Source organism: Triticum dicoccoides, chromosome 6A (genome assembly GCF_002162155.2).
Source record: "Triticum dicoccoides isolate Atlit2015 ecotype Zavitan chromosome 6A, WEW_v2.0, whole genome shotgun sequence".
Taxonomy (NCBI): Eukaryota; Viridiplantae; Streptophyta; class Magnoliopsida; order Poales; family Poaceae; genus Triticum; species Triticum dicoccoides.
Window position 1 is genome coordinate 588602679 of NC_041390.1, and position 24267 is coordinate 588626945.

Below are 24267 nucleotides of genomic sequence, written 5' to 3' on the forward strand. Positions count from 1 at the left end.
CAATCTAGCTCTGTGATTTTCTTTTCCGTGTATTGTGCAACTGTACTTTTATTTTGGCATGTACTGTTGGGTAATGTATGGATTGTTTGTTTGTGCTGAAACCCTTGAATATTCGTTGACATAATAGCATATTGACTTCTGACCTTCATTTATAGAATGGGTGAGCAAAAAGAAGGTGCCAAGACTGAGGTTGCTCGCTCTCGTGATAATTACATGTCATGGAGTGATGATTGTACCAAGTATATGCTTGAGTGGTATATCGAGAAGCAAAGGGACAAGCCACACCAACCTTCAAGTGGAAGGCACAACACCATCTACAATGTGCTAATGATTTGATTGACAAGTTTGGAATTACAGCTACAGCAAAACAAGTTGATCGACACTTTAGGTCATTCAAGGAGAAATGGAAGTGGATAAAGCTAGCAAAGGGGAGGAGCGAATATGGTTTCGATAAAGTACTTAACAAATTTAACATTGACAAGTCAGAGAAATCACCAAGCAAGCTTGGTGTAAGTTCGCTCCAACGCACCTTTCTATTTGCATGATTTATAGTTCTCTATGCGATCATTCTTGTTTTTGCTAAACTGATTATCTAGTTTTTATTTTGAAATGGCATCCTAGTGTTAATAGATATTCCTTTTTTGCATTTACCACTGTCAAAATATTCACTTACATAGATTATCTGGTCTCACCAATTATACACTTGTTTTATAATCATTGTTGTGCACTTTTAGATTGACCAGACTACTCAAACAATTTATTGCATTGACATGCTTTGGTTTATGTTGCAGAAAATAAATTTTAACTACCTTACTCACTCCATCAAGTTTTATCATCTCCTGGAAGAACTGTTTAGTGACTCGTCTCATGCGGATGGCTCACTAGCTATTGATGTGAATGATGCAAGTGAGAATGTGGAATCTGATGGTAGTAGTGAAACGAGCAACCACACATCCACTGTCGAACAAGGTCTTAGTGATTCCGACATGATTGCGCCCAATAGTTCAGCAGAAGGCACTAGCTCAAATCTGAAGCGCAAGCATGTTAAAGCACCACATAAGAAGAAACCAAATGTCAAGGCGCGTCGAGCCAGCGTGTTAGATGATGATGTTGTTGGGGAACGTAGCAGAAATTCAAAAATTTTCCTACGTAACACCAAGATCTATCTATGGAGAGACCAGCAACGAGTAGAAGGGGGAGAAGAGTTTGCATCTACATACCCTTGTAGATCGCTAAGCGGAAGCGTTCAAGTGAACGGGGTTGATGGAGTCGTACTCGTCGTGATTCAAATCACCGATGATCAAGTGCCGAACGGACGGCACCTCCGCGTTCAACACACGTACAGCCCGGTGACGTCTCCCACGCCTTGATCCAGCAAGGAGAGAGGGAGAGGTTGAGGAAGACTCCATCCAACAGCAGCACAACGGCGTGGTGGTGGTGGAGGAGCGTGGCAATCCTGCAGGGCTTCGCCAAGCACCTACGGGAGAGGAGATGTGTCACGGGAGGGAGAGGGAGGCAACCAAAGGCCTTAGGCATGATTGCTCCTCCTTTTCCCCACTATATATAGGGCCAAGGGAGAGGGGGAGGGCGCAGCCTTGCCCCCTCCTCCAAGGAAGGGGTGCGGCTAAGGATGGGGAGGAGTCCATCCTCCCCAAGGCACCTCGGAGGTGCCTTCCCCCTTTAGGACTCTTCCCTCTCCAAGTTTCCTTGCGCATGGGCCTCTTGGGGCTGGTTCCCTTGGCCCATGTAGGCCAAGGCGCACCCCCTACAGCCCATGTGGCCCCCCGGGGCAGGTGGCCCCACCCGGTGGGCCCCCGGGACCCTTCCGGTGGTCCCGGTACAATACCGATGACCCCGAAACTTGTCCCGATTGCCGAAACAGGACTTCCTATATATAAATCTTTACCTCCGGACCATTCCGGAACTCCTCGTGACGTCCGGGATCTCATCCGGGACTCCGAACAACATTCGGTAACCACAAACAAGCTTCCTTTATAACCCTAGCGTCATCGAACCTTAAGTGTGTAGACCCTACGGGTTCGGGAGACATGCAGACATGACCGAGACGTTCTCCGGTCAATAACCAACAGCGGGATCTGGATACCCATGTTGGCTCCCACATGTTCCACGATGATCTCATCGGATGAACCACGATGTCAAGGACTCAATCGATCCCGTATACAATTCCCTTTGTCTAGCGGTATTTTACTTGCCCGAGATTCGATCGTCGGTATACCGATACCTTGTTCAATCTCGTTACCGGCAAGTCACTTTACTCGTTCCATAACACATCATCCCGTGATCAACTCCTTGGTCACATTGCGCATATGATGATGTCCTACCGAGTGGGCCCAGAGATACCTCTCCGTTTACACGGAGTGACAAATCCCAGTCTTGATCCGCATAAAACAATAGATACTTTTGGAGATACCTGTAGTGCACCTTTATAGTCACCCAGTTACGTTGTGACGTTTGATACACCCAAAGCACTCCTACGGTATCCATGAGTTACACGATCTCATGGTCAAAGGAAGAGATACTTGACATTGGCAAAGCTCTAGCAAACGAACTACACGATCTTTGTGCTAAGCTTAGGATTGGGTCTTGTCCATCACATCATTCTCCTAATGACGTGATCCCGTTATCAACGACATCCAATGTCCATAGCCAGGAAACCATGACTATCTGTTGATCACAACGAGCTAGTCAACTAGAGGCTCACTAGGGACATATTGTGGTCTATGTATTCACACGTGTATTATGATTTCCGGATAATACAGTTATAGCATGAATAAAAGACAATTATCATGAACAAGGAAATATAATAATAATACTTTTATTATTGCCTCTAGGGCATATTTCCAACAGTCTCCCACTTGCACTAGAGTCAATAATCTAGTTCACATCGCCATGTGATTAACACTCACAGGTCACATCGCCATGTGACTAATACCCAAGAGTTTACTAGAGTCAGTAGTCTAGTTCACATCACTATGTGATTAACACTCAATGAGTTTTATGTATGATCATGTTGCTTGTGAGAGAGGTTTTAGTCAACGGGTCTGAACCTTTCAGATCCGTGTGTGCTTTACAAATCTCTATGTCATCTCCTAGATGCAGCTACCACGCTCTATTTGGAGCTATTCCAAACAACTGTTTTACTTGGAGCTATTCTAAATTATTGCTCCATTATATGTATCCGGTCTCTCTACTCAGAGCTATCCGGATAGGTGTCAAGCTTGCATCGTCGTAACCTTTACGACGAACTCTTTTACCACCTCCATAATCGAGAAAATTCCTTAGTCCACTAGTTACTAAGGATAACTTTGACCGCTGTCTTGTGAGCCATTCCTGGATCACTCTTGTACCCCTTGACTGACTCATGGCAAGGCACACTTCAGGTGCGGTACACAGCATAGCATACTGAAGAGCCTACGTCTTAAGCATAGGGGACGACCTTCGTCCTTTCTCTCTATTCTGCCGTGGTCGAGCTTTAAGTCTTAACTTCGTACCTTACAACTCAGGCAAGAACTCCTTCTTTGACTGGTCCATCTTAAACACCTTCAAGATCATGTCAAGTTATGTGCTCATTTGAAAGTATTATTAAGCATTTTGATCTATCCTTATAGATCTTGACGCTCAATGTTCAAGTAGCTTAATCCAGGCTTTCCATTGAAAAACACTTTCAAAATAACCCTATATGCTTTCCAGAAATTCTACGTCATTTCTGATCAACAATATGTCAACAACATATACTCATCAGAAATTCTATAGTGCTCCCACTCACTTCTTTGGAAATACAAGTTTCTCATAAACTTTGTACAAACCCAAAATCTTTGATCATCATCAAAGCATTCATTCCAACTCCGAGATGCTCACTCCAGTCCTTAAAAGGATCGCTGGAGCTAGCATACCTTTTAGCATCCTTAGGATCGACAAAACTTTTCTGATTGTATTGCATACAACCTTTCCTTACGAAAACTAGTAAGGAAACTTGTCTTGACATCCATCTGCCAGATTTCATAAATGCAGCTAATGCTAACATGATTCCGACGGACTTTAAGCATCGCTACGGATGAGAAAAACTCATCGTAGTCAACTCCTTGAACTTGTGAAAAACTTTTCGCCACAAGTCGAGCTTCATGGACGGTGACATTACCATCCACGTCCGTCTTCTTCTTAAAGATCCATTTATCTTAATGGCTTGCCGATCATCGGGCAAGTCCACCAAAGTCCATGGATCCGTTCTCGGATTTTATGGCCTCTAACCATTTGTAGGAATTCGGGCCCACCATCGCTTCTCCATAGCTCGTAGGTTCATTGTTGTCTAGCAACATGACTTCCAAGACAGGATTACGTACCACTCTGAAGTAGTACGCATCCTTGTCATCCCACGAGGTTTGGTAGTGACTTGATCCGAAGTTTCATGATCAATATCATAAGCTTCTACTTCAATTGGTGTAGGTGCTACAGGAACAACTTCCTGTGCCCTGCTACACACTTGTTGAAGAGACGGTTCAATAACCTCATCAAGTCTCCACCATCCTCCCACTCAATTCTTTCGAGAGAAATTTTTCCTCGAGAAAGGACCCGATTCTAGAAACAATCCATATTGCTTTCGGATCTGAATTAGGAGGTATACCCAACTGTTTTGGGTGTCCTATGAAGATGCATTTTATCCGCTTTGGGTTCGAGCTTATCAGCCTGAAACTTTTTCACATAAGCGTCGCAGCCCCAAACCTTTAAGAAATGACAACTTAGGTTTCTCTAAACCATAATTCATACGGTGTCATCTCATCGGAATTACGTGGTGCCCTATTTAAAGTGAATGTGGTTGTCTCTAATGCCTAACCCATGAACGATAGTGGTAATTCAATAAGAGACATCATGGTACGCACCATATCCAATAGGGTGCAACTATGATGTTCGGACACACCATCACACTATGGTGTTCCAGGCGGTATTAATTGTGAAACAATTTCCACAATGTCTTAATTGTGTGCCAAAACTCGTAACTCAGATATTCATCTCTATGATCATATCATAGACATTTTATCCTCTTGTCACAATGATCTTCTACTTCACTCTGAAATTATTTGAACCATTCAATAATTCAGACTTGTGTTTCATCAAGTAAATATTCTCAACATCTACTCGAATCATCTGTGAAGTAAGAACATAACGATATTCACTGCATGCCTCAGCACTCATTGGACTGCACACATCAAAATGTGTTGCTTCCAACAAGTTGCTATCTCGTTCCATCTTACTGAAACCGAGGCTTTTCAGTCATCTTGTCCATGTGGTATGATTTGCATATCTCAAGTGATTCAAAATCAAGTGAGTCTAAACGATCCATTTGCATGGAGTTTCTTCATGCATATATACCAATAGACTTGGTTCGCATGTCTCAAACTTTTCAAAAATGAGTGAGTCCAAAGATCCATCAACATGGAGCTTCTTCATGCGTTTTATACCATTATGACTTACATGGTAGTGCCACAAGTAAGTGGTACTATCATTACTATCTTATATCTTTTGGCATGAAACTAGGTATCTCTACGATCAAGATTCAATAAACCATTCCTATAGGTGCAAGAGCACTTATTCAGGTTTCATACTAATCTTGATGGTAGAGGGAGCGTGCGATGTTTGATCACATCAAACTTGGAAACACTTCCAACATATATCGTTAGCTCACCTTTAGCTAGTCTCCGTTTATGCCGTAGCTTTTATTTCGAGTTACTAACACTTAGCAACCGAACCGGTATCTAATACCCTGGTGCTACTAGGAGTACTAGTAAAGTACACATTAACATAATGTATATCCAATATACTTCTATTGACCTTGCCAGCCTTCTTATCTACCAAGTATCTAGGGTAATCTTGCTCCAGTGGTTGTTCCCCTTATTACAGAAGCACTTAGTCTCGGGTTTGGGTTCAACCTCGGGTTTCTTCATTGGTTCAGCAGCTGATTTGCCGTTTCATGAAGTATCCCTTCTTGCCCTTGCCCTTCTTGAAACTAGTGGTTTCACCAACCATCAATAATTGATGCTCCTTCTTGATTTCTACTTTCGCGGTGTCAAACATCGTGAATACCTCAAGGATCATCTTATCTATCCCTGATATGTTATAGTTCATCACGAAGCTCTAGCAGCTTGGTGGCAATGACTTTGGAGAAACATCACTATCTCATTTGGAAGATCAACTCCCACTCGATTCAAGTGATTGTTGCACTCAGACAATCTGAGCACAAGCTCAACAATTGAGCTTCTCTCCTTAGTTTGCAGGCTAAGAAAATCGTCGGAGGTCTTATACCTCTTGACGTGGGCACGAGCCTGAAATCCTAATTTCAGCCCTCGAAACATCTCATATGTTCCGCGACGTTTCGAAAACGTCTTTGGTGCCTCTACTTAAACCATTTAACTGAACTATCACGTAGATATCAAAATGTGTATGTCCGATGTTCGCAACATCCACAAACGACGTTTGGGGTTCAACACACTAAGCGGTGCATTAAGGACATAAGCTTTCCACTGTCCGCATAATCGCTACTATCAACTTTCAACTATATTTTCTCTAGGAACATATCTAAACAGTAGAACTATAGCGCGAGCTACGACATAATTTGCAAAAGGTCTTTTGACTATGTTCAGGATAATTAAGTTCATCTTATGAACTCCCACTCAGATAGACATCCCTCTAGTCATCTAAGTGATTACATGATCCGAGTCAAACTAGGCCGTGTCCGATCATCACGTGAGACGGACTAGTCATCATCGGTGAACATCTTCATGTTGATCGTATCTTCCATACGACTCATGCTCGACCTTTCGGTCTCCGTGTTCCGAGGCCATGTCTGTACATGCTAGGCTCGTCAAGTTAACCCTAAGTGTTTTCGCTGTGTAAAACTGTCTTACACCCGTTGTATGTGAACGTAAGGATCTATCACACCCGATCATCACGTGGTGCTTCGAAACGACGAACTGTAGCAACGGTGCACAGTTAGGGGAGAACACTTCTTGAAATTTTAATGAGGGATCATCTTATTTACTACCGTCGTTCTAAGCAAACAAGATGCATAAACATGATAAACATCACATGCAATCAAATAGTGACATGATATGGCCAATATCATTTTGCTCCTTTTGATCTTCATCTTCGGGGCTCCATGATCATCATCGTCACCGGCATGACACCATGATCTCCATCATCATGATCTCCATCATCGTGTCTTCATGAAGTTGTCACGCCAACGACTACTTCTACTTCTATGGCTAACGCGTTTAGCAATAAAGTAAAGTAAGTTACATGGCGTTCTTCAATGACACGCAGGTCATACAAAAAATAAAGACAACTCCTATGGCTCCTGCCGGTTGTCATACTCATCGACATGCAAGTCGTGAATCCTATTACAAGAACATGATCAATCTCATACATCACATATATCATTCATCACATCCTTTTGGCCATATCACCTCACATAGCATACCCTGCAAAAACAAGTTAGACGTCCTCTAATTGTTGTTTGCATGTTTTACGTGGCTGCTATGGGTTTCTAGCAAGAACGTTTCTTACCTACGCAAGACCACAACGTGATATGCCAATTGCTATTTACCCTTCATAAGGACCCTTTTCATCGAATCCGTTCCGACTAAAGTGGGAGAGACTGGCACCCACTAGCCACCTTATGCACCAAGTGCATGTCAATCGGTGGAACCTGTCTCACGTAAGAGTACGTGTAAGGTCGGTCCGGGCCGCTTCATCCCACAATACCGTCGAAACAAGATTGGACTAGTAACGGTAAGCATATTGAACAACATCAACGCCCACAACTACTTTGTGTTCTACTCGTGCAAAGAATCTACGCAATAGACCTAGCTCATGATGCCACTGTTGGGGAACGTAGCAGAAATTCAAAAATTTTCCTACGTAACACCAAGATCTATCTATGGAGAGACCAGCAACGAGTAGAAAGGAGTGAAGAGTTTGCATCTACATACCCTTGTAGATCGCTAAGCGGAAGCGTTCAAGTGAACGGGGTTGATGGAGTCGTACTCGTCGTGATTCAAATCACCGATGATCAAGTGCCGAACGGACGGCACCTCCGCGTTCAACACACGTACAGCCCGGTGACGTCTCCCACGCCTTGATCCAGCAAGGAGAGAGGGAGAGGTTGAGGAAGACTCCATCCAACAGCAGCACAACGGCGTGGTGGTGGTGGAGGAGCGTGGCAATCCTGCAGGGCTTCGCCAAGCACCTACGGGAGAGGAGATGTGTCACGGGAGGGAGAGGGAGGCAACCAAAGGCCTTAGGCATGATTGCTCCTCCTTTTCCCCACTATATATAGGGCCAAGGGAGAGGGGGAGGGCGCAGCCTTGCCCCCTCCTCCAAGGAAGGGGTGCGGCTAAGGATGGGGAGGAGTCCATCCTCCCCAAGGCACCTCGGAGGTGCCTTCCCCCTTTAGGACTCTTCCCTCTCCAAGTTTCCTTGCGCATGGGCCTCTTGGGGCTGGTGCCCTTGGCCCATGTAGGCCAAGGCGCCCCCCCTACAGCCCATGTGGCCCCCCGGGGCAGGTGGCCCCACCCGGTGGGCCCCCGGGACCCTTCCGGTGGTCCCGGTACAATACCGATGACCCCGAAACTTGTCCCGATGGCCGAAACAGGACTTCCTATATATAAATCTTTACCTCCGGACCATTCCGGAACTCCTCGTGACGTCCGGGATCTCATCCGGGACTCCGAACAACATTCGGTAACCACATACAAGCTTCCTTTATAACCCTAGCGTCATCGAACCTTAAGTGTGTAGACCCTACGGGTTTGGGAGACATGCAGACATGACCGAGACGTTCTCCGGTCAATAACCAACAGCGGGATCTGGATACCCATGTTGGCTCCCACATGTTCCACGATGATCTCATCGGATGAACCACGATGTCAAGGACTCAATCGATCCCGTATACAATTCCCTTTGTCTAGCGGTATTTTACTTGCCCGAGATTCGATCGTCGGTATACCGATACCTTGTTCAATCTCGTTACCGGCAAGTCACTTTACTCGTTCCATAACACATCATCCCGTGATCAACTCCTTGGTCACATTGCGCATATGATGATGTCCTACCGAGTGGGCCCAGAGATACCTCTCCGTTTACACGGAGTGACAAATCCCAGTCTCGATCCGCATAAAACAATAGATACTTTCGGAGATACCTGTAGTGCACCTTTATAGTCACCCAGTTACGTTGTGACGTTTGATACACCCAAAGCACTCATACGGTATCCATGAGTTACACGATCTCATGGTCAAAGGAAGAGATACTTGACATTGGCAAAGCTCTAGCAAACGAACTACACGATCTTTGTGCTAAGCTTAGGATTGGGTCTTGTCCATCACATCATTCTCCTAATGACGTGATCCCGTTATCAACGACATCCAATGTCCATAGCCAGGAAACCATGACTATCTGTTGATCACAACGAGCTAGTCAACTAGAGGCTCACTAGGGACATATTGTGGTCTATGTATTCACACGTGTATTATGATTTCCGGATAATACAGTTATAGCATGAATAAAAGACAATTATCATGAACAAGGAAATATAATAATAATACTTTTATTATTGCCTCTAGGGCATATTTCCAACAGATGTGGCAGCGAGCATTGTGAGTCTTGCTGAAACTGTGAAATCTGCTGCCCCTATGCAGCCAATAGCAGTTACAGACCCCAATGCCAATCTTTGGAAACACATTGAGTCGCTAACTATCCCAGCAAATGAGAAGATTGAGTTAGCAGCCTATCTTGCTAAGCCAGAACAAGAATTTTTTTGTGGTTTCCTGAACTGTGCAAGCGTCCAGACTTGTAATGCTTGGGTCCTTGATTATTTCGCGCACAAGTATGACGGCAACGATCGCACAGCTGCTGATGCATCGATCTGAATGACATGTTTGGTGGCTTTCTTTTGGCAAGTGCTTTTGTGGTCTACTTAGCTTTTCATGCACTTATGCTAAGTGGAATTCCTGTGCCGTAATGGTGTTTAGAGGGTCTTGCCTTTTGTAATGCATTGGTCTAGCACAAATCTAAATTAAGCTAGTTAATTTGTAAGAAATTCCCTGATGCTTGATGACCTTGTGCATGCTACGTTGCAATATTGCAGTGGTATGATGGTGCTTTTAAATTACTCTCTCCGTTCCAAAATAGATGACCCAACTTTGTGCTAAAGTTAGCACAAAGTTGAGTCATCTATTTTGAAACAGAGGGAATAGTAAATTATGCCCATGGTATGACAATGGCGTGTAAATTATGTACTGGATTACGTAGATAACAAATTCCTTGTCGGGACGAGTTATGCATATTTGATAACAAACCAATTGATAGACACTTGTTTTTTGCCAAATATTGGCAAAACATTGGCAACCAACCAATTGGTAGCCAAACTTGCCAAATGTTGGCAACTTCTAGCTTTGCCAAAAATAGGCTTGCCAACAATTGGCATGCCAAAAAATGGCTGCAAACCAATCAGCCTCTCCGTACGAAGAAAAAGGAAGCACCGGCCCATACGCCGCGACTGGACCCGACATGCGCGGGACGGGGAACATGATAGCTCCGGTCGGTGGCCGCCGTACGTACGTACGTCGCGTTTGGCTTCCGGTAAGAAGAGTCGCTGCATGCGGTGGCGCGTTTGGCTTTGCCGTCCTCCGCTCCGGTGGCCGCTAGCTGGCTCTAGCCTCTAGCCTAGGCTAGGGGATGCGAAAACGCCAGGACCGACCGACTGACTGGTTGGCCAGAAGCATGAACTAAACGGAAATTACTGCTTCTACTATATTTTTGTTGTATGAGTGTCAGCGCCACATTTTCGTAACCCAATTGGTCCTCTCGACGGTCAGAAACTTTTGAGCTGGTCATGGTCTTTCCCGGAGGCAATTTATATCATGATCAAAAAGGCACATGCGGAGTACCCCGACACGCATCAAAGAAAAACTCATCCAAAGATGTTCCACGCTTAGCCTTTTTTTGCCTTGTTTTTTCAACACTCCAAACACACGCACTGTCACTCTCTTTGTCTTTGTCGAAAAAAAGACGCTGCCACCATAATAAGTAACAAAGAAGAAAAAAAGGCACTGTCACCCTATGCAGCTTCCTTTAAGAAAAATAAAATAAAAACACAAACCCACCAGACTGGGAATGGAGTTTGGGCTTTTAACTGGTGCAATTCCTCAGGTCAGTGATGGCGGCCCAACGGTAGCACGGCCCAGGAAGAGCAACAGGACGGCGCCCCCGAAACATTTTGGCGGGACGAGGCTCCCTCCCTCCCTCCCTCCATTTCGCCCCCTCCGAAATCCCCAAACCAGAGCCGAAGAAAAAAAAGGAAATCCCCAATCCCGGAGGAGAGGAAGGGGGAAGAAAAAAAATCCAGGCCGGAACCCTAGCGCGCGCGGCGGGGGTGATGGCGCGCGGCGGCGGGCGGGCGAGGGAGGAGGAGGAGGAGCTGAGGGGCGCGAGGCGCGGGTACCGGGAGGCGGTGTCGGAGGGGAACCGGGAGGAGGAGGCGCGGTGGGCCAACGTCATCGGCGACATCCACAAGCGCCGCGGCGAGTACGTCGAGGCGCTCCGCTGGCTGCGCCTCGACTACGACGTCACCGTCAAGTACCTCCCGCAGCGCCACCTGCTCGAGTCCTGCCAGTCGCTCGGCGAGGTCCACCTCCGCCTCGGCCAATTCCCCCAGGCCCTCACCTACCAGGTACGCCCGCCCGCCCGCCACCGCTCCCGGACCGAAATCACCTGCGCTTGGCCGGACCGGATGCCCGAGCTGTCTAATTCTGATCCAAGATTTTGAGTTTTAGAATGCGAGGAGGGCTGTTGCTAGTATATCACTGTTTATATTTGAATGAACAACTCAGTGGCAAGCATCAGGCTAGGCTGTTGAAATCACTGTATTGAATTTACATCAATTGATCTGACCACGCATTTGAAATGTTTGGCACTGGTCTGCCGGGCATTCGGCTGGAGTTTTGCTTGTTTCAATGCGCCCGGTGGTGTTTTTGTAGATCGACTCATCTGTGTCAGCAGAGCTTGTGGGTGCACCTAGTGTTGAGCTGTGTAAATTTGCTGCTAGTAAAGTTCACTTTTGTTAATATGTCAAATAATAATAAATAAACTAGCACCTCACATCCAGTGACCACGGTTGCGGATGCTGCATGTAAGACCATTCTCCGAGGCACAAGTTGGTGTATTTGTGGATGCCTGCTGCTGATGAGTTTAGTCCCATATCGTTAGTTTTATTTTTTGCCGAGGCCATACTGTTAGTTTAGTTAGTTGCTTTAAACTTCCATTTGCCCTTTCAGTAACCGTACAAATAAAAAATATGACATTTCAGGTTATTTGCTCACTACACTAGTGTAATAAGGTCTGATCTCTTGTTTCATTTCTGTTGTTGTTTATTTAGGTAATGTTCACAATTACCTTTTTAACCCAAACTATCTGGTTTGGTTTCTACTACATCAAGTCATAAAAACATGTCCTTTTTCCTCCATGTTTGCATGCTTCACAGAAGAAGCACCTACAACTTGCCAAGGACACCGATAACCTTGTTGAGCAGCAGCGAGCTTGTACCCAGCTTGGGAGGACCTACCATGAAATTCTTCTAAGTTCTGAAAATGACCACAGTGCCATACGGAATGCCAAGAAGTATTTCAAAGCTGCCATGAAACTGGTAAAGGGTCTAAGAGAGAATGCCTCGTCTGGAAAATCACCCTACCTGAAGGAGCTCATTGACGCATACAATAATTTGGGAATGCTTGAACTAGATCTTGATAACTTTGAAGAAGCTGAGCAACTACTTAACCAGGGTTTGAAAATATGTGATGAAGAAGAGGTAAATCAGTATGATGATGCTCGCACTAGGCTCCATCATAATCTAGGAAATGTTTATACCGAGTTACGCAACTGGAACAAAGCCAAGGTTCATATCGAGAAGGACATAGCTATATGTAGAAACATAGACCATATTCAAGGTGAGGCAAAGGGATTTATAAATCTTGGGGAGTTGCATTCTCGGATTCAAAAGTATGACGATGCAAAACTTTGCTACGAAAAAGCCCTTCATATAACAAAGGGTTTGGAAGATGAAGATGCACTAGTTAATCAAATTCATCAGAATATTGAAACTGTTACGAAAGCAGCTGAAGTTCTTGAAGAGTTGAAGAAAGACGAGCAGAAACTGAAAAAGCTTGTCAGAGATACTTCCAATGCTCGTGGAACACCGAAGGAGAGAAAACTCCTCTGTGAGCAGCATGCATGGCTGGATAATCTTATTGAAAAGGCAAGAATGATATCTGCATGGCCAAAAGTAAGTGTTTAGTGAAGTGAGCAATATCTAACTATCTGAACTTAAATTCTATTTAGAAAAATGTTCCAGTATTGTTCCGACATTTATGCATAACTGGACATAATTTTAACGGTTTGGTTGGCTTGGCCAATCCTGTGGATGACGGTAGAGTACCTCGTTAGATGCTATCTTTAAGTCAAAATAAATATCCATGTTTTATTATAAGCCTCCTGTCAGAATTATTCTGCCCATGTTCCTGAGTCCCAACTATTCATGTTATGCTGAATTTATTTGGCTCTATTTTGTACAGGCACTTGCTGAACTGCATGTAGATTTTTACACGTTTTTGCATTGCACTAAGGACTAAAAGGGATTGATAAATTCTTGTTTATTTTCAATTGGTGAACAAAATCTTGGTTCAAATTTCAGAACTGAAGTTGAAAAACAGTTCTGACGAATCAAAGGTGAAAAAACAAAACATGCTGAGTGTGCCTCTGCATACTCCAATAACATTAATTATTAGGCGGCAGTGATGAAAATACGCAAATGTCTTAATTCTGATATAAATTATCTGCTTTCCAGCACAAGGAATTTTCGAAAGGGAAAAAGAGAGTAACAAATGAACTTCGTGAGAAGGAAAAACAGAGTGATGCTCTTTTGTCCATAGGAGAATCATACCAAAAGCTTAGAATCTTCGGCAAAGCTCGTAAATGGTACATGAAAAGCTGGAACATGTATCGATCGATTGGAAACTTAGAGGTTAGTTTATGTTCCCTTAGTTATATTTGTGTTTATGTTGGCATTCCTGCTACCTAATAATAAAACTACCTTCCTGTTTGCAAACTTCTACTTGGTGCTAACAGTTCCATATCCTGCTCACCTTGGATACATGAAATTTCAGGGGCAAGCATTGGCAAAAGTGAACATTGGTAATGTTCTTGATTCTTGTGGTGACTGGGCTGGTGCGTTGCAAGCTTTTGAAGAAGGCTACAGGCAATATCTCCGTGCCTTCTTATCTACAATAATTATTCAAACACACTCGCAATCTTGCAAAGTAGAAATATGGCGGATTAAATTTTAGTGGTTACAAAGAGCACATAGGTTATGACATGGGTGGCTTATCTACGAACATGTTGTTTTGATCCACTGAAACACCCTATTGCTGAATATATGAACAATGACACCGTTTTGAAAGCCTGTTAAGAATATGGAGTGCCAGTATTCTGTGGCAGCCATATATCCTAATTGAGGCTGTGCATGAGTTTTGTACAATGTCCAACACATGTCAGACAACTCAACCCTTTTGCATACATCGAAGATGCTGAGCATTCAAACACATACTCCTACATAAGGTATTGTAATCGTGTAGTTTGCTTTGAGAAAATGACTTGTAGTGACAGACCTACAAGGGCACCACACAACAATTTTGAAATCTTATTATTAACATAACTGGCCAGAATCGTGGACCATTATAGACTAATATAATACGTCCTGTAGCATGTGTTGTATAAAATCCCAAGGAAGTTTAAACGTGTGCCTTTTATCTGTATAGCTACTTAGCTAGGGTACTGTGGTAATTATTATTTTCAATGCCATACTGTTGTTCTAGTTTTGTGCCATGTTGTTCTCTTGTGTATGTGTACATGTGATCTATTATCTATCTGGTATATGTTCTGGTAAGTCTGGAAATGTATGTGGTCATCATTGCATTTTGCCTCCACCTATAGATTCTGATACTTGCATTTCAATGATATTCAGAATTGCTGTGGAAGGGAATCTGCCAAATGTGCAACTTTCTGCCCTCGAGAACATGCATTACAGTCACATGGTCAGATTTGATAGTGTAGAAGATGCCAAGTAAGTTACGTACAGATGTTGGATAGAAGAAAGCTAATTTATCCAGACCTGTCATAAAATGGATTTACTTTTTCTTCAGGCAGGTACATCAAAAAATAGATAACTTGAAGCAGATATTGAATCAGCACGGATTAAGGGATACTGTAAGTGATTATTGCTCGGAAACTGAATCTGAAGGTGGTGATGCATCTGATAAAATGCTTGATCAAGAGGACAGTGATGGGCATGCTGCAAATGCATGTTCTGAGGAACCTGATGATCATGTTACTCTTGCTTCACTGGTTCATAGAAGTAGGAGCTCATCCAATACAAAGGCATCCAAGATACATAGCATCCAGAAGAAGGTTGATAGATCATGTCATATGGATGAGCACACTAGAGAAGTTTTAAGTAAATCATGCAGTAACCAGTCTGGCAAAAGACGTGTCCGTGTGTTTATATCAGACGATGAAGCTGATGAGAGTCCTGAAATTGATCAATCAAAAAAGAAGCGAACTAATCAAACAGATAGTCTGTCTACATCAGGTGCATGACTTATGAACATTGTACACCTTTAGTTTTTGGAATGCCTGGTAACTGTCTCCTAATTATTTGCATGCATTTTTCTATGACCAACAGAGGACATAGCAAATGGAACAAACAACAGGAATCAGGTTATACAAAGCTTATCTCTTGAGATTTATATAATTTTACATTCTTGATATGTTGAGAGATATTATTCTTACATATGTTCCTTACCATGTATCCCATCAGATGTTGGTAAAAACATAAAGAGATGGTGATTGTTTTTATTTCTTTTGAGCGATAACTAGTACTCATCTGCAGGTAGACCCTACTGAACCCAGGGATGTGTACAGTATCTGCACACCCTGCCCTGCTGAGGAAAGTATATGCTCATTCAAATCAAGTAGCCCCACTGGTCATGGTAATGATGGACTGGAAATAGGAGCTTCTAGTGGAGGAAAGGTGTCTTCATCCAAGCCAGCAGCAAGTGGTTCCAGAATTTGTACTCCTGCATCTCATAGTCAACCACATGGTCAAAATGCTGTCGGCCTCCTATCCACAGATGCTGATCATGTAAGTATTATTGCAAATTCAGTCTTTCCAGGATCGCTGAAAAGCATATGGCAATTGTGCTTTTCGTTGCTCTATCCTTTTTTTTTTTTACTTTTCCATAATGCCTTAGTCAGCTGGTAACTTCACCACTTTAGATGTCATTGAGTGGTGAAATACATTAGAAGGGATCCATATGTCAAATGGAACGTTTATTTTCTGACATCCAGCGTTAACTTTTGAATGTCCATATGTTTGTACTTCCCCTTTTCTGTTTGTTGCATGAACCAGACACTCAGTGTTGGAGCTGTGTGCAAGTAAAACAAGGCCATGGCCAGCCCAGCCCAGGAAGAAATCAGTGAAGTGTGAGCAAAATTGGGCCATGTGAGAACATTTTGGGCTTTCCTTTAGACTGGCCTGCCCAGCATATCTGTAGCTCCGCCAGTGTAGACACTCAATGCAAGTTAAACTTGTCTTAAGCTACTATTTGCAGAACAATTAGAAATATCAATCATAGGGCAGGCAGTTGACATGTGAACCTACCCTTGAATGACACTACTCTCAATGTGTATCAGTGCTGTACAGTGCCTACATGTCAAAACACTTTGTTGTTGAAGCGAGCTGTATCCCATATTCACATTGGAGCTTATCTAGGATTAGTTTTCAGATCATCTGAAACATTCCACTTGTGTCGATTCGAAATCTAGAAATGATCTAGATGTAGTTCTTAGCGCCCTTACTTGCGAGTACAACAACTGCTCCAATTATGGATATTCGTTGTGGTCTGTGATTTAAATTATTAAATATGATGAGATCCTTAATTTGCAGCAACATTTGGCGTTCAGAATTGGTCAGCATCTGGTGTATTTGGATGTAAATGCTTGCATATGTGAGGCTGCTTTTAACATTGAGTCTCTTAAAGTTGAAGTGGCATGTGTATACTACCTTCAGATTCCTGATGAAAAGAGCTCCAAAGGTTTGCCCTTGTTTTCTAAATTTTGACAAGTCATGCAGTATGCCCATTAAGGTTTTTTTTAACAATATTTTCTTTGATGGGAATTGTATTCAATCTTCTATGCCAGTGGCTTCGCCTTTAATATTCTCATTATGAAAATATTGGAGGTAGAGGGAGGGAGGTGAACTTGAGAAGCCATCTCCATAACTTTTACCATTACTCTTATCTAGTTATCTTGTGTTGTTGTTGAAGAAATATAGAATGTCCTTGTGTGGCGATGCATTCTTTGGTTCTTCCTTCAGCTGTTATATGCATACGTTGTGATATTTGGCCCATTTGTCCAGTAATACATATCTGATTGTTCAGTTCTTGAACTGTATCAACTGTTCAGCTTATCTGGAAATACAGTTATTGTTCCCTAGTAACATGTTTTCCAGTACGTGAGAATAAACTCTGTGTATACCATGTCTTAGCTATTTATCCAAGATTCATGTATGTGCCTAATATGTTACAGGAGACAGTTTGCGGTGGGTTAGTTCTTGTGGTTCTTATGGTGTCATATTTGCTAGGGAACAACCTCTTGTTTCTTTCTTTTCTGTTGGAACTTACGTTTATCTTACTTTGTAGGCTTGTTGCCTATTATTGGGGAGCTCAAGTGTTGTGGGAATGTACTGGATGGTGCAGAATCAATTGATTATATTGGTCAACTTGCTTCTGAACAGAAGTGCATTGATGCTTTTGTTGATGGTATGGGTTCAGCATACTCAACTTTGTTCATAGAACTGCTGTTGTTGCATGAGTCTTATGTCTCTAGGACATATGAGAACCATTTTGATTTTGGCATCCTTTTTGTTGGCGGTGAATATGCATTAAATATTTAAGGGACACTGATTTGATGATTGAAGTAAACTGAGCACAATACATTATGGTTGCTTGGTTCTATATTCTTCGTGCTAATAGCCTAAAATAGCAGGGAATGTGAAATTACTGAATGTATTTTTCTGTATGCTAAATAATCTGAATTGTCAAATACAACAATACTGCTTATTTAAAGTCCAGAAGTCTCCCTCACAATTTGCACAAAGTTTTAAAATGCATCTGTAGTTGTGCTGCACTAGCTCATAGGAGTTTAAATTTTATACAATGTACTGTTATGCTGGTTATGCTACTGGTTAAATTCTAATCTGGCAAGAAATGACACCTACCTAACTCCAAGTTTCTGATTGCAATCTCAGCAGCATTCAATCTAGGTTTGTTTCTTATGACACGTGGGTCTGTCATTGACACATGTAAAGGGCTGATGAGTTAAACCCTTTTTGTTAGGGAAAGGGTTTGGTTCACTGTATGAAGTTTTGATCTCTTCTGCTTGAAAGAAAGTGTTTGATTAAATTCATCTACTTGCTTTACTTTATATTGTGTTTTTTCAATGCTGAAGCAAGACTTGTGTTGGTCTCATTGTCCTCACCTGTGCTCTCTATACGGACAAATTTCACTCAACACCTATACCTGTGTTCTCATGTATATTTTTTTGTGCTGCATGCCGACCTATTCTATTAAAAGTCTAATGTCCATATTTATTATGAAGATTGGGTGCCAAAGCGGTTGATGAAATTGTACATCGATTTCTGCACAAAGTTGTCAGAAGCACCAAATAAGAAGCTATTGAAAAAATTGTATAATCTTGAAGTAAGTTTGTTGGATTTATATTACTTGTTTTCATTTATAATTTCGTAAATCAGGTCTGACTAACTTGTCAAAGCTAAATGTTTTACTGGCCTTCTGTTTCCCAACAACAGGTCTCTGAAGATGAAATCATTCTGTCTGATTGTGGACTGCAAGATTTGTCAATTTCACCTCTTCTTGAAGCCCTAAGATCACATAAAACAATAGCCATGTTGGATCTTTCTCATAACATGCTAGGTATCATTTTTCAGTATCTCTGCTTATTTCCAGTATGTGTTTAATTTAAGCATCATGAGTTTGGCAGAAAGACAGTTATAGACTTAATAGGTAAATGGAAAGCGCCTTTAGCTCTGTGACACAGAGTGTGCTGCATTAGTCACCTGTACACCCTAGACTACCCTTAAAGGATCATCGTAGACTGATTAAGCATTGTGTATGAATTGCAGGAAATGAAACAATTGAAAGCCTTCAACAAATATTTGCTTCGTCATCCCAAACATATGGTGGCTTGACACTGGATTTACATTGCAATCGATTTGGTCCAACTGCTTTATTTCAGGTGTTTTTTCCTATTACAAAAACCTGCATATCAAAGTGGAATGACAGTTAGTTCTGAATTCATATTTGGTCCATAATTTACTGATGAACAGATCTGTGAGTGTGCTGTTATGACTGAACGACTGGAAGTACTTAATCTGGCTGGGAATCGCCTCACAGATGGTTGCAGCTCTTATCTTTTCACAATCCTACAAAAGTGCAAAGGTATGTGTGAGTCTCAGTACCCAGTATTAAGTGCGTTATATGTTTAGGGGGCTGCAGAAACAATAGGCTTTTTGTGTTTATCTGCAACAGCAGACCTTTGTTTGCACCTTTGGGAGTTTTTGCCATCTTGTTTTTTCTCAGTGTACACCACTACTTTCCTCTTATAGAATGCATGTTTTGTTTCCACTTGTGACAGCACTTTTTAGCTTGGATGTTGAGCAGTGTTCTATCACATCAAGAACAGTTCAGAAAATGGCAGATGCACTACATGAAGGCTCGGTACTTTCACATCTCTCGATAGGTACATTGTTGCCTCTGTTGTATATAACTAGCCATCTTCATGTATAAACGCTCGGCATCTTCAAAATTCCATACCTCTGACAGGAAAAAACAATCCAATTTCTGGCAACACAATGCTTAACCTTCTCTCCAAACTGGCTTCTTTGAAAAGGTTGGCAGACATTGTTCCATCACTGTTGACAGCTATGAGTTGTGGTGAAATAATGAACCAACTATGGATTTGATCACTGCAGGTTTTCACAACTAAGCTTAACTGGTATAAAACTGAACAAGTTAATGGTTGATAAACTGTGTCTACTTGCACAATCCTTGAGTCTATCTGGATTTCTGCTAGGTGGAACTTCCATTGGACCTGTGAGTCTGTTTTCCATATATGGTCAGTATTTACAGCTTGTAGCGAACATGATGCCTTATGGATGAATTTCTTTCTGCAGGGAGGAACAATTAGGCTCACCGAGGCATTATCTAGTGCGTCCCAAGAATTGATGAGGTTGGATTTATCCAACTGCGGGCTCACAACTCCTGAATTCTCACAGATCTGTACAAATCTTTCTAGAGTTAATATTCTTGACTTGAATCTCGGAGGAAATTCCATTAACATGGAGGTTTGCTTCCTATCCTCAGATAATTTGGTCTACGTCATTTTGGTCCCCATGATCGTTTGTTTAACATTGTGAGGTTGCACAATGCAGGGATGTGATGCTGTTGGGGCAATACTTGCAAATCCCCAGTGCAGCCTTAGATCTCTCACTCTCGACAGATGCAATCTTGGGCTTGGTGGCATTACTCGAATTATTCAGGCACTAGCAGGCGAGGAACAGAACATTACATATTATACTTAAAACAACGCCTTCTGCGTCAAACTCACAATCTTCTGGTCCTTCCAGGGAATGATCAACTGGAGGAGCTGAGCGTGGCCGAGAATGCAAACCTGGCACTGGAGAGAACACTGCACTTCGACGAGGACATGCAGGATGTATCGACAGGCACCGAGCACAGACACGGCCACAACGCCGAAGCAGGCGACGATGTAGCTCCAGGAAACGTCGATCTGGAGAAGATGGTGGTGGCGGACAGTGAGGACGAAGCAGCAAACGAGGACCGACGTACAGTTTCTGGTCCTGCCAGGAGCTGCGCGAGCTCCTGCCAGCGAAACTCCTATTCCGGCTGCCAGTTTGTCCAGGAGCTCGCGGAGGCCCTCGTCTCGGCGAAGCAACTGAGGGTGCTCGACCTCAGCCGGAACGGGCTGTCAGAGGAGGCCATCCAGTCGCTGTACTCTGCCTGGGCGTCGGGCCCGAGAGGTGACGGGGTGGCCCGGAAGCATGTGGGCAAGGAGGTGGTGCATTTCTCAGTGGATGGGGTGGCGCGCTGCGGGCTTAAGCCCTGCTGCAGAAGGGACTTGCAGATATGAACATGGATTGGCCGTCCAGTCAGTCAGATCAGTCGTTCCCAGGATCATATATTTGTATGGGCTATTATTACTAACGGTAACCAGGGCCTGTTAGTTTAATGTCGTTATTAACCGAGATAGGTCTGCAGGGTTAAATTATGCTGGTTTGCTGGAATATCACGAATGTAGATAAAACTTGTATGAGAAACAAACATTAGCAAGAGAATATTATGAATATTAACTTTCATAAAAGTGAATTGTTTTGTTTTAAAGAAGCCACTGAGGTGGCGGCTGATTGCGTGCTGACTTGTTTTCTTGTGTGAAAGCCATATCTCCATTAAATATTTGAGAATTTTGATACATTATCGACGTTTGCCTAATCTGGAGTGAAACATGTGAAGGAGCGCTCGTCGGAATAGCAGTTGAAAAAGAAAGTTGCTCTTTGTTGAATTCTTGTGACAAATATGATTCTTTATATGTTTTTTTCATCTTTAAAAAGTGGTGTTGCAAAGGCTGAATTATTTAAGATTTAAATTCTTTTGACAAGGAGATAGTGAAAAGAAAAAATACATGCTGATCACATGAAGCGTGGTTTGTAGGTCGAAAGACCACTGTAGCCTTGTCATCATGACCTGCGGTCACAAAACAAACAAAGTTGAGTTTTTCTCATCCCGTTTCCTTTACAGCCGTATTCTGATTCCATTACCATTACAGTTTCTGAACCAAACACCTCTATATAACTAACTAACTAATACTTGTGCACAAAGTTCTATCAGTTTATTGCCTTCGAGTATACTACAGAAAGCAGCTTGCCAATCAAAGAAAGATAAATTGTGCCGGCAGTGGATTGAGATGCCATGTGTCCATCTTTGAGTGTTCTAGTGGTGGAGACTACTTATCATAACCAGCAGGATATGTGGTTCAATGTGAAGATGCGCATATAATCGAGGCCATAGTGTAAGAACCAAGATTCATTGAACATTGAAACAAGGGTACAGAGAAATGGCTCAGGCGTCAGGCCTCAAAGAACTGACAGGTTCAAGCTTTTCTGCGGCTGCTTATACTGTAGTGCGAGTCAGGGCCGGGCCTAGCATCTTAGAGGCCCTTGTGCGAACTTCTGAACTCCACCGGCCATGGGCCCTCGCCTCGCCATGTTGTATCCCTCAAAAAAACCAATAATGTTGTGGCAGGTGTGTAGTGGCTGCGACCCGTCGGAAGAACCGACAACGAGATTCATCCAACGAGAAAAATCATTGGTTGCATGGTGCCTAATTAGTGGAGTATTGCATGCTTTTTTTAGCTTGAATCGGAGTATTGCATGATGCATCATGGGGCCTAATTAAAGGAGTGTTGCATGCTTTTTAATTTTGTGGGAAGGAGTATTGCATGCTACGACTCATACTTGCCAAACTAAATGGGATTTTTGGCTGCATGGAATGGATACACATCTCACGCTGCATACATCCGGTATTAATTGAGATCGATAATCAAGGATATTAGCAGATTGGCTGATTTCATGGCCAAAATCTTCGCCGCAGAGTTAATTCCTAGCTTGGTCGCGCAGCGGGAGTAGGTGACTGGCTGAATGGTTGTCTCTTGGCTGGTCTTTTTTACTTTCTCTATCTTTTCTTCTTCCTAATATGCTTATATATCTACTAGAGACATGCAAACGGATGGGCCCTGCTTGGGCTGGGCCCTAGGCGGCCGCACTCCTCGCCATGCCCCAGGGCCGGCCGTGGTGCGACTCATATGATGCAGGCCTAACAGAGTACAACCTGAACACAATTACACAAAGCTTGCACATGAACTTGCAGCAAAAGGGATGCTTTTCACCGCAGCATCAGAAAAAACATGCATGGTCCCAAGACAGCTGACTTAAAAGATTGTTCATCGAAAGATATCAGGATATCATATCAAACTGTAGAAAGATGGAATAAAATCTATCCTGGATTATGGTGAATTGGTGATAAGCAGCCCTGCTCTGTAAGACCAAATGAGATGAGGACCACTAGCAATACAGAGCCTTTATAAATGTAATGTGTCATAAATTGCATTAAATAACAACATTGATAATTCCCAATGATTAGATGACCTATCTTGCCTAATCACAATGGTTAGTAGTTTCTTAATCATTAACTTTGTTTAGTTGTCACATGGAGGAGATAGTGACACTTTATGCATGTGCACCGACAAACATGTATTATAGTCTCATTTGGTACTTATAACGTTGTCAGTTGAAAAAAGAAAACAAATATAACATTTCTTGGAGAGAATTCCTTATTTGACACTACCTTAAAATGTGGTTCCCTATTTGGCCCTGAAGAAATTTTTCTTCCCTGTTTGACATCTGCTCTAAATTTCTTTCTCAATATGACACTCTAGTGCATTTTGTTCACTAACGGTGTTAAAGACAGACGTAAAAAGACCCTTTTACCCCTTGTGCATAAGGTGACCAAAAATCTGTACATGACAATATCTACAGTTATGTTACACTAGTCATCAACCCATGCACACGCACGGGCTAGCTATTTTGAGGAACACGTGGATGTTAAGAATATGAAATAGTTTTCAAAACTTTGTAAACTTAAAAAAAATGAATATAATGAGATTTATATAAATATATATTTGATATTACTACATCTTTTCTTTACATTTGAATATTGTAACATCTAATAGTCTGTGTAGACACACTTATGATTTGAAGTAGGGAGAATGTGATTATTAAATCTAATGACTCTCTTTGTCTTATCAGAAAACTTTGTGAAGTTATATGATTGGAGCATAAAAAATAGCATGCTATGGATCTACACGAAACTTGCAAAGATGGTGAGGATAGTCCGAAGATAAGCTCAACATACGAAACTTGTTACTTGGGCTGAATGTGGCAAATCTTCAGTTCTGCACTATAAGTTGTTTTGTCAAGTGTACATAAGAGAT

General features: G+C 42.6%; 1 protein-coding gene across 1 annotated transcript; it reads left to right on the forward strand.

Moving 5' to 3' along the window:
* Nucleotides 1–11369: 11369 nt before the first annotated feature.
* On the forward strand, nucleotides 11370–21605 carry LOC119318183 (protein TONSOKU-like). The gene is made up of 20 exons (XM_037592694.1): nucleotides 11370–11743; nucleotides 12554–13351; nucleotides 13913–14089; nucleotides 14232–14323; nucleotides 15089–15187; nucleotides 15267–15712; nucleotides 15806–15840; nucleotides 16013–16264; nucleotides 17069–17216; nucleotides 17823–17942; nucleotides 18781–18881; nucleotides 18992–19115; nucleotides 19325–19437; nucleotides 19529–19640; nucleotides 19837–19941; nucleotides 20025–20091; nucleotides 20174–20294; nucleotides 20375–20545; nucleotides 20633–20750; nucleotides 20828–21605. The coding sequence occupies exons 1-20, from the start codon at nucleotides 11450–11452 to the stop codon at nucleotides 21349–21351; spliced, it is 4017 nt and encodes a 1338-aa protein (XP_037448591.1). The 5' UTR covers nucleotides 11370–11449; the 3' UTR covers nucleotides 21352–21605.
* Nucleotides 21606–24267: the final 2662 nt, after the last annotated feature.

Coding starts and splice junctions, on each gene's coding strand:
- LOC119318183 (XM_037592694.1), top strand. CDS start 11,450: ATGGCGCGCGGCGGCGGGCGGGCGAGGGAGGAGGAGGAGGAGCTGAGG. Junction 16,265..17,068: donor TATCCACAGATGCTGATCAT/GTAAGTATTATT, acceptor CTTAATTTGCAG/CAACATTTGGCGTTCAGAAT. Junction 20,751..20,827: donor AATTATTCAGGCACTAGCAG/GCGAGGAACAGA, acceptor TGGTCCTTCCAG/GGAATGATCAACTGGAGGAG.